The sequence below is a fragment of the Notamacropus eugenii genome, chromosome 1, assembly GCF_028372415.1.
Source record: "Notamacropus eugenii isolate mMacEug1 chromosome 1, mMacEug1.pri_v2, whole genome shotgun sequence".
NCBI lineage: Eukaryota > Metazoa > Chordata > Mammalia > Diprotodontia > Macropodidae > Notamacropus > Notamacropus eugenii.
In genome coordinates this window covers 287150333-287162487 of record NC_092872.1, presented here as the reverse complement: position 1 = coordinate 287162487, position 12155 = coordinate 287150333, and the positions used below count along the sequence as shown (strand labels likewise).

At 48.1% G+C, this 12155-nt stretch overlaps 1 protein-coding gene across 5 annotated transcripts in view; it reads right to left on the bottom strand.

Moving 5' to 3' along the window:
• GLRX3 (glutaredoxin 3) overlaps nucleotides 1-10251 on the bottom strand; it is a 36142-nt gene extending 25891 nt beyond the window's left edge. For 2 of the 5 annotated variants that reach the window (XM_072629084.1, XM_072629086.1), the window contains exons 1-2: nucleotides 9400-9627; nucleotides 6497-6605 (exon numbers count right to left, since the gene is read on the bottom strand). In XM_072629084.1, the coding sequence (XP_072485185.1) occupies nucleotides 6497-6605; nucleotides 9400-9512 (222 nt within the window). In that variant the 5' untranslated portion in view covers nucleotides 9513-9627. Of the gene's footprint in view, nucleotides 1-4261; nucleotides 4335-6496; nucleotides 6606-9399; nucleotides 9628-9979 lie in introns of those variants that run through there. The other 3 variants (XM_072629087.1, XM_072629085.1, XM_072629088.1) reach the window with 3 other exon arrangements.
• Between the last annotated feature and the right edge of the window lie 1904 nt (nucleotides 10252-12155).

The following is a 12155-nucleotide window of genomic DNA, read 5'->3' as shown; positions in this document are numbered from 1 at the left end:
GACAGGTGTGAAGTGGAACTACAGAGTCATTTTAATTTTCATTTCTCTAATCAATAGGGATTTAGAACATTTTTTCATATGGCTATAGAATGCTTTAATTTCTTCATCTGAAAACTGCCTGTTCACATCCTTTGGCTCATTTCTTAAAGCACAACAGTAAAGAATGACTTTTCAGGTCAGAAGTCATTTTATTTTTATCTTGACTTCTCTAGCATCTGGCATTGTACAGAGCACCTAACAGGCACTTCACAAACATTTCTTGTATTAAACTCAGGGAAGGGGTACTGCCCAAGTATGGTGTGTGTGTGAGTCCCTAGGGCATTTTCCTCTAAGTCTTAGTACATGCTCTGCAAGAACCAGCAGGGTAAAACATCATTCTGGATTCTCCTGGAGAAGTCTTGTACTTATACTAGGAAGAAGCCAGGGACACCTATGAGAACCTAGTAGGTGCTCAACACTGAAGGTTCCACTTAATTGGCTGTATTTGGGGCATGTCCAACTCTCTCCCTAAAGGTCTGTTTCTCCAGAAGTCAAAGGATAGAACTCTCCAGAAATCCCATGGCAGTCCCCACATTACCCCTAAAATACTGATGGCTTTGATTTATTGTGGCAGATTTTTAGTCCTGTTATAGGTTTGATTATGAGGGACAACTCTCTAATTGTGGTCAACATGTAGATTCTTGTTTCATGCTTGATCAATTTAAGAAATTTTCTTGCCACCTTGAAGCAGTAAAAGAACAGGCTCAAATCCTCTTTCCCAATATACCCTTCATTTCATTTCTATTTTAATAAAGGCACTGATTTCCAGAGTGAGCACTTCACAGAGCTATTTCAAACAAAATACTTTTTTCTAAAAGTTGTAAAATTCTAAATCACTTAGATGATGAAAAATAATCACTTAGATTCTATGGAAACATAATATCACTGTGATCTTTGTGCCTATCGTGAGTTTGAATCTGTATGTTATCATGTTTAACCCCAAAAGGCCCTTCCCCAATATCCTTGGTTGGTCTGAGCCATTATAAGACAACTAAATGACAGCTGGGAAAAAGACAAAAGTGGCGATTTCTGTCACTGCAGGCGTCTTCCTACTACCACAGTCAAAACTGAGGCCAAAATCAAAGATCACCACATCCTGTGGGGGCTAAAACCTCTAAAGGACTTTTCTCTACAATTCTAAAAACAACCAGCTTCTTGTCATGGGGAACCCAAACTGGAGGAAAGACAGAAGAAGGAAGAGAAGGAAAAGAAAGGGGGAAAAGAAGACCCTCCCTTGCTTCCTACCCTTAGAAGAATCCGGGAGGAAGAACTAACCCAAAAAAAGAGCTGAAAAAGAAATTCAAAGTAAAGAAAGACCCCAAAGTATACATGAAACCAGATCCTACACTAGACCTGGCCAGGAATCTTTCAAGTGCAACTACTGCAATGGGCACCTTCCCCCAGCTGGGTCTCCATACCCTCACCGAAGCAGAAATCTGCCCATGTGCTGCTGAGAAAAGAAGAGAAAAAGACAGACAGAGAAAAAGGGAAGTGGTAGGGGAGAGACTGAGAGGGAGAGAGAAAGAGAGATAGAGAGAGTGCTTGCCTGGATCCCAGAGGATGTCTGGACAATTGATTCTCCTTCTCCTATCACTACTATGCATTGCCTACATTCAAACCTTTTTTTTTTTTTTTTAGCACACTTCCTGCTATCCCTGGGACTGGCAAAAGGCCCTAAAGCATTCCTTCCTTCCATACTCACTGAACTGAGAGCCCCAGTGCTATTCGTGGCCACACCACTTCATTCAGAGTTATTTTACCAGTGGCTCCTCAATGTCCCTACAGTCTTCAGGAGCCCATCTGCCTCTTTTCAGTCTCCAATTATCAGACTCCTGCCAACACCCTAAAGGAAACAAGACACTGCTCTCAACTGCTCGGAGAGGCTAGTGTAGAAATCCAATTTCTAGTCATTTTATGCCTCTATCCTCTCAATACTCATCCAACAGATGTCTCGTAGCATCTTCAAGGTACCACCACCCTCAAGGTGTTCTTGGCAGAACTACCTCCCAGGCTGCACAAAGGTGGGTCATTTCTTACCCAACTACCACACCCTCAGCTCATGTCTTTTTGCTTTCCTCTTCTCCCATTCCTTCCCTTCTCCAGTTCAAGCAACACTGGCAATCATGGCACAGCACAAGGGGCCCAGGGTTGAAAAATCTGCTGACTCCTCAATGAAGATCCAAGGCAGGAAGCTCTGTCCCAAGGACAGGAACACAAGATGCCCACCCTACACTCTGCAGAGCTTTACAGGTGCCACATCATTTCACCTTGCAACAGCCCTCAGAAGGAGTTGAGGGAAACATGACTCACATGTTACAAATGAGAAAACTCAGGCTCAATTCAGAGTCTGACCCAAGATCCCCAGATGTGGAGCAGAGCAGAGAATGTCCCCAAACTGGCCAATTTACAGTAAGGTTCTACATTTGACCCCACACTTCTGCCACTCATAAGGACTAAAAAAAAAAATGCCCCAACCCCTCTGTGCCAGCTCATAATAACCTTTCATTTAAACTTGAAATAAAGTGGGGGTTTTTATTAAGCATACCAAAATATAGGCAAAAATCACTCAAATATTTTAACTATTTAAAAGAGCATTTTAGAAGCATAAATTAAGTTCCAGAGTACAATTTTTCTGTACTGGGTGGTACACAGGTCTGAGAAAGGGACAGAATGAAGTAAATGGAAAGAGCTATGACCTCCTTGCTGGGTGACCTTGGGCAAGTGCCCCAGGACATCAGTTATCACATCTTTATAATGAAAAGGATGGCGTAGAGTCTAGGCTTTTAATAAAAGGATTTGTTCTGTGAAGTTTGGATTCGGTCAAAGGACCACACCTGAGGACCTAGAGGGTCACATGACCTTAAGGCCGCAGGTTCCCCATCCCAGTTCCCTACCCCTGGCCTAGTCAGTCACTGAAGTCCCTGCTAGCTCCAGGTAGATGAGGCTATGACTGTGCTGAAATAAGTGCTTTGTCAGCATCTGAATTTAAGGTACTATCACCTTATTTTCCATTAATCCCCCCAAATAAGCAGGATATAGTCCAACTAAAACAAAAGTTACCCTTTTTAAATCAAACCATATTCAATGCCCCTCAACTAGGGAATGGCTGAACAAGTTGTGGTCTATGATTGTGAGGGAATACTACTGTGCTGTACAAAAAAATGAGCAGGATGATTCCAGAAAAAAAATGGGAAGACATATCTTTCCCATACAGTAGGCTTCCTAGGAATCTAGACGGGTTTAAACACTTAACACCTACTGACCTCAGTCTCCTTATGTAAAATGTGAAGGTTAGACTTGACAATTTGTATGAATTTGTAGCACTGAAAATGAAGCAAACACTGCCCTGACCCAAAGATTACACTAAGCTAAGAAGAAAACTGATGAATGAAACCAACATATTGATAGCAATGATAAATCCAATTTTTATTCACTTGTTTATGAACTTCATGCCCTCACAATCCCTAAAAGACTCAGGAAGAAGAGAAGGTGTTTTCAAATGACCTGCACCAGCTCAAGCGTTATTAACTTGGCTTCTATTGCCCCTTGGACTAGGAAGTGCAACTTCCCCTTGAAAACATTGCATTCTATTTATTCACTATCCCCGGAACACCTGCGACCAAATATAACTGCAGCACTTTCAATGAGCTACCTTGGCAATTCCACAAAGGCTACAAGTGGCCCTTGAGACCTCTCAGGTAAAGAAAAATTAAGACAAATAAAGAACTTTAGGAAAATTATGACTTCTGAAAGGATTTCCCAGTCCACTCTAGGTATCTTCACTCAAGTCATGGCAAACCCAGACAGGCCCGCACTATTCCTTGGCTGCCTTATCTGAAGTGCAGGTGTCTGAAATGAAGAGAAAGGCTTCACAAGTCCCTTAACTACCTTAACAACTTAAAATCTTACAGCCAAGGTGAGCAACCAACGTGAAGGTAATTCTGTCTTCACTCTAAATAAATCATGGGGCAGTCAGACAGGAGTAGCATTACTTAAATCAGTAATATGATTCCCATCAAAACTAACTGAGAACAATTACCTTTATCTTGATTAATCCTGGGATTGAAATCATTAATCTTTCATCTCACTTGTAATCACTACCTTTTATCACAGGCTAAACACAAAAGTCTAATGTTACACGTCTGAATGTTGCCATCAGGAGTGTCAGAGTTGTGGCCTAAGGTCACAGTATCTCTTTTACTGCCATTTTCCATCCACCTACCAAATCTTTTCAAAGCTCACTGCTTTAAAGCTGTGATATCAATTGTAGCTGGATCAGCTTGTCAGAATTCAGTTTGTTCTGCAAAAAACAGAAAAATGCACATATATGAGCATGTGCATATTGTGTATAACATGTATGCATATTAGCTGTGTTTCCATGTACAAAGCTGAAAGACATATAGATGAAGGGGTGTGTGCGTGCGTGTGCGTGTGCGTGTGTGTGTGTGTGTGTGTAGGTATCAGGTAACACTTACTAAGCACCTACTGGGTGCCAGACACTGTACTAAGTGCTATGGTTACAAAAAGAGGTAAAAGACTGTCTTGCCCCTTTGCAATTGAATAGGGGACACAAGAGGCAAACAAAGCAAGGTCTACAGAGGATAAATAGGAGATAATGAATAGAGGGAAGGGCATTGGGGAAGGTGGCCTTGTGTGTGTGTGTTTGTCATTGTCGTTGTCAAAGAAGATCATGCCATCAGAGAAATGATGACATGACTTGCACTTGACTTTTTTTTTTTTTGAGTGAGGGCTGTGCAGATCATCAACCTCACTTCTCCTCCAGAGCCATCAGAATCCAGTGACCAGATATTCATCAAGATGTCTGGATGACCCAGGATGAGGTGACTGGGGTTAAGTGACTTGCCCAAGGTCACACAGCTAGTGAGTATCAAGTGTATGAGGTGAGATTTGAACTCAGGTCCTCCTGACTCCTGCACTGGTGCTCTATCCACTGTACCACAGAGCTAGGCTTGTAGTTGAGACTTAAAGGAAGCCAGGGAAGTCAGTATTCCAGGCCTGGGGGATGGCTATCAAGAAGGTCAGGAGCAGAGATATGGAGGGCCTTGTTCATCAAACAGCACAAAGCCAATGTTACTGGATCCAGGAGTATAAGGCAGACAGTGAGGTGTAAGAAGCCTGGAAAGGGACGAGGGAGCAGATGATGAAGGGCTTCGATCCTGGGAGGGGAGGGGAGAGAGGGGTTGAGATTATGTGTGTGTCTCTACATGAACTTTGTACATGCAAATGTTTAAAACTGACTAATCCCTTCAGCTCTACTTGCAAAATAGCTAAATGCTTTTTTATTTCTTCTCATTGAATCTCTGAATTCAATATTGAGTGTGCTCGACTTAGGCTGGGTCTATCACATGCCAAAAAGTCAATTCCAACATGCTCAAAATGGGAGGCAGGAAAGGGGGTCCCCAAAGTGCCTGGATCAGCAGTGATGACACTCACAATTTATTGCAGTCCTGCATTAAGCAAAATTTAATGTTAGCACTCTTTTTTATAAAGCTGTATCTTTAAGGAAAAATGAATTAGACTTAGGGGAAAATGAAGAGTTGAAAAGTTCCAAAAAATTCTCCATTACCATGCAAGTCAAAAGCTGGGAGCCCCATTATTCCTCAGCATATCAAAGCTTGGGGCCTCCGAGCCTGAGAAGACCAAGGAGGCCTGTACCCAAGCTGCCTGCTTCCTCCCCTCCCAGCATTGAACTCAAACAGCATGCAGTATGACTTCCTCCTTCAACATAAGCTGATTCATAACTGCTGCCTTTCCCTTCCCTCAGGTCCCCTAATCCTCACATGTTCCTTCTTTATCCAACAGCTAGAACATTCCCTTATTCCCACTTTGTCCATTTCCTATTAATATTTTAACTGCAGTCAACCCTTCTGCTTTAGAGAGCTGCTGTTCTGAAAGATGGGGAAGGGGACAGAGCACTTAATGATATGCAAAGTACTTTACAGACATTAATTTGATTCTCACAACAACCCAGCAAGGTGGATGCCCTTATCATTCCCATTTTACAGATGAAAACTGTAACTGAGAAAACCTAAGTAATCCTGCCTAGTCACACAGCCAAGTAGTGCCAGAAGCACAGTTTAATCTCAGATCTTCCAGACTGCAGGCTGAGTTCTACCCACCATGCCCACTTTGCCCAGAACAAGGCAGATACACTCACACTAGTCTAAGCAAAAGACAACCATGATGGTATTTGCTGCCAGAAGCAATATGCATATAATTAATTACAAAACTAACTAAAAGAACCTTTTGGATTACCAACAACATTCCCCAAGCTATCTTCATAATGCTGGTGGTTCAAGTCAGGGGACATAGGAGAGCAAGGTTAATAAGGAAAATGGAAGAGTTTGTAAGAGGTGTTGGAGGAACTGTAGCCACCTCACGTCTAAAAGGCCACTATACTTGAAAGACAGAAGTAGAAACAACTGCCCGCCCATACCTTCACAAACGCCACCTGGGGGTGTTCCTTGGCTAATTCCTCCATGACATCATTCATCTGTGTGCACTGGGGAGCCCACGGTGCCCAGAAATGGATGACAATGAGGGACCTGCAAACCAAATATCTATGTTTAAAACGTGTATTAAAAAGTTTTTAAAGATATACTTATCCAAATGCAGATGCTGTTCAAGCTAAGGACTGTCACTCAGTCTGCATTTAAGCCTTGCTCTGAACCAAGACTGGTGTGAAGCCCTGGGAATACAAGGAAAGACAAAAGCCAGTGCCAGGCTTCAAAGCCTGCTGGTCCAGTGGGGGAAGACAACATGCAAACAACTCTGTACTAAAATGCTATTACACAACAGACCATGAGAAAATCTTCAAGAAGACCCTGGTGCATTAAGGCAGCTCATGAAAGGCTTCCTGTGGAATGTGAGATTTCAGTGTGTATTTGACCAGGGAGGTCAGGAGATGAATGAGAGGGGAGAAGATCCCAGGAATGGGGGACAGCCAGGAAAAATGCAGAGCAGAGAAATGTCTCTGGTTCCAGGAGGCCAATGTCACTGGATGGCAAACCATGAGAGAGGAACAAAAGGAACAGGGAGGTTTGAATGTCAATAGAGGAGATAGCTGATGGGGAGCCAGCAGTTTACTGACTAGAGGAGCAACAGAATCAAAGTTAAGCTTGTAAAACAATGTGAAGACAGTCGGGAGGCAAGGAGGATGGACTGGCCTTGGAGACGTCTTCTTTCCTTGGCTTGTCTGCCTGAAATCATCTGCCTTGTCTCCACTTCTTTCAGTCCAGGGTCACTAGGCTTAGGAAGGCTTGCCCCACTAAGGAGCCCCATCCTGTCCTTCAAACAGACTCCTGCCTCTATCTGGGATCTCAGGATGGCCTAAACCAACTTCTCCCCTGGAATGGGGCTGCATCTGCCTTCAGAATCCCCCAAGCTGGAGAAGGGCAAAAATCCTGACAATGGAAAGAGAAGCAACTAACCAGAAGGAAAACAAAAGCAAGGAAAGGGTGGTGAGCCAGCCGAGGGTGGGGAAGTGGCCAGAGCTCTCCCCATCGCTCCATCACTGCACCTAGCTGTTAAGTCCCCCAGCTCTGACAAGCTGGAGAACCTGCCCCACCAGGGAGGGACCAACGACAGCCCCCAATGACACCTTTTGGAAGGGAAAAGGGGACCCCATGCTGTGCTGAGAGACAGCACCCACCTGGCAAGCCCAGAGAAGGCTGTGTTCTTGGGGAAACACTGTAACAGATATACTTTTTTTCCCAAGAGAACAAGCCCAGAGTGCCAAATCTACTCCCCCACTACACTCAGCACCCCCCACCATGTGGACACACAAAAAGGGGTTGGAGGATTATCTCCTGCCCTGAGTCCAATCCTGAGTTGGGGGAGGGAGTCAATGATGGCAGCCATGTTTGCACGTAGCATGGACAAGACCAATGAGTTCTGTCACCTTGTCACTGACCTCCAAGATCACTGGCCTTCATCAGCCTGCCTGGTCTCAGTTTCCTCATCTTAAAAAAAGGGGGTTGGCCAAGAGGACTTCTAAAGCCCTTCCAGCTCTCAAACGAGAACCAAGAAATAATTCACTGAGTTACCTTGAAAGCAATTTTGGAAGCAGGTGATATACAATTCAGAATGAATTCTCTTAAGTTTTTAAAGATTTGGCACCTAAAAGGTAAACTGAAAGTATCTGGAAAACTTTCTTCTGTCCCAAAAGAATCACTAGATACAGGAGTTGTTACTTGGCCGATACAAGGGCTTGTGGAGACATTCAAGAATCTCCCTTAACCCTGCCTGGTCACCCCAACATGGGTACCCAGGCTCAAAATCCTCCATGAAAAAGGTTTGTTTCACCTAAGTTTAACAAGTCACTGAGAAGGGAAGGGAGAGTGAAGAGTTTCTAAAAGGCCTTCACAACACGCTGGGGAAGAAGCTGCTACCATTTTTTCTCTTTAGAGGTAGAAATTCACTCCTTCCCCACCTGCCAAGCACCACCTCCCATGTGCTCCAGTTCCACTAATCTCTGTGGTCTGAGAGCATCAAGGACTCTCCGGATGAAGCCCCGGGGCACTCCACAAAGGCGGGAACGTCTGCGAACTTCGCCCGTACTGGGAAGCTCAGACTGGCCACTGGCGGGGATCGGGGGCCTTCGGGGACCGGTGCCCACGAGCCCTGGAAGCGCCAAGCTCCTGGGGCCGGGCCTCGGCTCTCAGGCTTCCCTGCCGGCAGTGTGCACAATCCTGGAGGCTTCTGGCCCTTCTCAGAGGTTCTTCTCCCCTCCCACTGGAGCCCAGGCGCGGCTCTGGTGCTGACTAGGCGCTCTCTGACCGGAACCACCATTCGATCCCCATCTTACCCATGAGGACACTGGGGCAGACAGGGCTGAAGCGACTCCCCCGTGCTCCTGCACGCAGAGGGCAGGGCCAGCCCACGGACAGCGAGGCCGCGCCCAGGTGGGAGGGGGTCAGAGATGAGGAGGAACACCAGGCCTGCTGGGGGGGACCCCTCACTGTGAGTCCCCTTCTCATATAGGGCTCCCACTGACCCCCATCAGGGCAAGCGTGTCTGCCCCGCCCCCACGCCTCCTCCCGGTGCGGAGAGGCAGCCTCCCTCGGGCGCCCCCTGCCTCAGTTTCCCCATCCGTAAATAAGGGGCGGGGCCCACCAGGCTCCAGAGCTTCGACCCTAGCTAACTGGAACCATAAGCCTCGTTGAACTGCAGAGAACAGAGTAAAGGCGGAGGGACACTCGGGAGGCGGTGACCGCCCCGAGGGCTTCGGTCGGAGCCTCAGTTTACCTGCCCCAGGGATTCAAGGGCCCGGAACCCCTCCCCCCCGGCCCGGCCTCGGTCTCTGGCTCTGTGGAATGGGGCCCCGGGGGGCGCCCGTACCTGGCCCGGAGGCGCAGCAGCTCTTCGAACTGCGCGCGAGACGCGACCTCCAGTAGAGCCCTGGGCTTGGCCTCGGCCTCGACCCCCGCTGTAGCTGCCACCTCCGACGCCATGCTGCCCACCGCCCGCGCGCCCCGCTGCCGCCGCCGTCAGACAAAAGTAAAAGAGCGCCGTGCGCGGCCCCGCCTCCGGCCAGGCGGCAGAGCCGAGCGCCGAGCTGCGACTGCGCAAATCTGGGGGAGGGACCAGGTACGAGAACGGAGGAAGCTAAGAGAGAGCCCGAGAGACCACACCCCCGACCCCGGCCGACGCTGGGATTGGATAGCCTACAGGCATAAGCAAAGGAGGCTCCGCCTCTTCCGACTCCAAGACCCGCCCAGCCCCTCCAGCCTCCAGAAACGCAGAGTAGGATCCCGGAGGCGGAGCAAGAGGAAGGAAGGAAAGGTTGATTGAGAAGCCAAGAGAGGCCACACCTTCTTCCCCCTCCGCCCCACCCTCAAACCCCAGAGGAGGCGATGATTGGGTCACCCAGAAGCAGAGGGGGAGGAGTTTGCCTAACCTGACTGTGTAAGGGTTATACCTGCTAGCGGCCACCCTGCCCCACCCCGCCGGCTTCTCGTCATCCAGGCGCAGACGCAGGCGCAGGCGCAGGCGCAAAGCGACCGGTCAGGAGCCGCTGTTTCTATCCGGCGTAGGCCTGAGGGGCAAACACGCTGGTACTGCGGAAGTTTCTGGCCCGGGACCTGGAAGTGGGGAAAGCACCTTCCTAAAGAAGACTCGAGCGAGGCTGGACGGCCACCAGCGCTGCCTCAGGAGGTGCCCCCCTGCTTTACAGATGCATAGGCCGAGGCTAGGTCCGGAAGTGACTTCATAGGTTTCCAAGGCCAGATGGGACCCGTGACGTCATCCAGCCCAACCTCCTCCCATTTTTACATTTGAGGAAACTGAGGCCCACAGAGTATTAGGGCCGTGACCACTACCACCCCTGTAAAGCCCAACACTCCGTGCCTCCCTTCCCTCCACGAGAGATCATGGGTAGCTGCACTGCCCTCCTATCTCCCCATCTCACTCGGCATTCTGCCGTACTCATCCTAGGGCTGGCCAGACTGGCGACTTGGTTCTTGGCATCCTCCTCCTCCTCCTGGGCCCCTGAAGGTCATCATCCATCGTCTGGCTGCCCCGCCCCCCAGCCAGGCCCCTTGGGATACCTTGTAGCAGCTGCTCCCGGAAGGCTGGGTGGCTGGGGAGGCGGTGGTGGCCTCTCAGAGAGAAGCCAGCAAGCCCCAGGCTCCCAGAGTGCCCCATACCCGCCAAAGCCAGATTGGAGTGTGAGCATGTGGCCGAGTGAAAAAGGAAGAAGCCTGCGAAGTGAGGTGCCCAAGGCAAAGGCAGGGTTCCTGAGCCCTAACCCTAAATGCGCTCCCCCTATGCCCCACCACCTCCACCAGACCCGCTCCCCCCAGCCTTATACAGTGGCATGAGGCCTCCACACCCTGGCCCTGACTGCTGCTCCTTCCCTCCAGTCCTCGGGTCCACAGCCCCTGCCCCATCTCTCCCTGGGTGCCTCCTGCGCTCTGTGCCAGTGTAGCTTCCCTTAGCATAGGGGTCCTCCGGGCCCCCAACACCCTAGGAATCACTGCAGGCAGCCTGGCACGACGGTGTATTGGGTTTGGAACCAAAGGATTGAGTTCTTATTCTACATCTGTCAGTTGCCACCTGTGTGACACTGGGCAAGGCCCATTAACACCCCCTCATCTCTAAGGGAGTTGGCCTCAGTAACCTCTGGGGTCCCTTCTTCTTCTAAATATGGTTTGAAGTATCTGTCCTCTTTCAGTCCTTGGTGAGTACCAGCATAGGTCAGGGCAAAGGTTTTCCCCAGTGTCACCTCTAGATTACAAGCATTATCTGGCGGTTTCCATGTTTCAGTGGATCAGTGATAGCAGTGTTGTTCACTCTGGCAATGAAGCTCACCATCCACCCAAGTCTTCTCATGTTGCATAAACCTTGTTTTATTGTCTTTCAGTCATGTTCAACCCTGTTTGGGGTCTTGGCAAATATGCCTCTCTTCATGACCCCATTTGGAGTCTTCTTGGCAAATATGCTTGAGTGGTTTGCCTTTTTCAGCTCATTTTACAGATGAGGAAACTGAGACTAACAAGGTTAAATGACCTGCCCAGGGTCACACAGCTAGTAAGTTTCTGAGGCAACATTTGAACTCAGACCCTCCTGACTCCAGGATGAGTGCCCTATCCACTGTGCCACCTAGCTGCCCATAAGCCTTCTCTATACCTTGCAATGATTCCCTCCATCATATCACTCAACATCACGGGGATGCTATAGGTGCCCAAGACTGTCTATTCACCATCTCTTACCCTTATGGTCTCTTTTTATGGTCCTACTGCTCTTGGATGATGCCTTCTTTGCTACTGATGCTTGATTCTTCCTTGGTAATGGATCATAGCTACCTCATGCCTACCACACATTCTCCATTGATCTTTGGATGACCCTTAATTCTTCAGTTTGTGGCATGTAATAACCTGGAACCCCACAGCAGCTAATTAAATTCTATATGAAGGTATGGAAAGGATGGTGGCCTTCACAAGTGGTGAAAATGCCCTAAAAAAATTTTTTAATTGCTTCATAAGTATAAAAGTGAGAGAAATTAAGAAGAAAAAATGTAGAGAAATACATTCTGCCAGTAAAACAGGCAAGCAGTAACAGTAGTTGTGATCTGGAGCTCAGGTCAATGTGTTAGT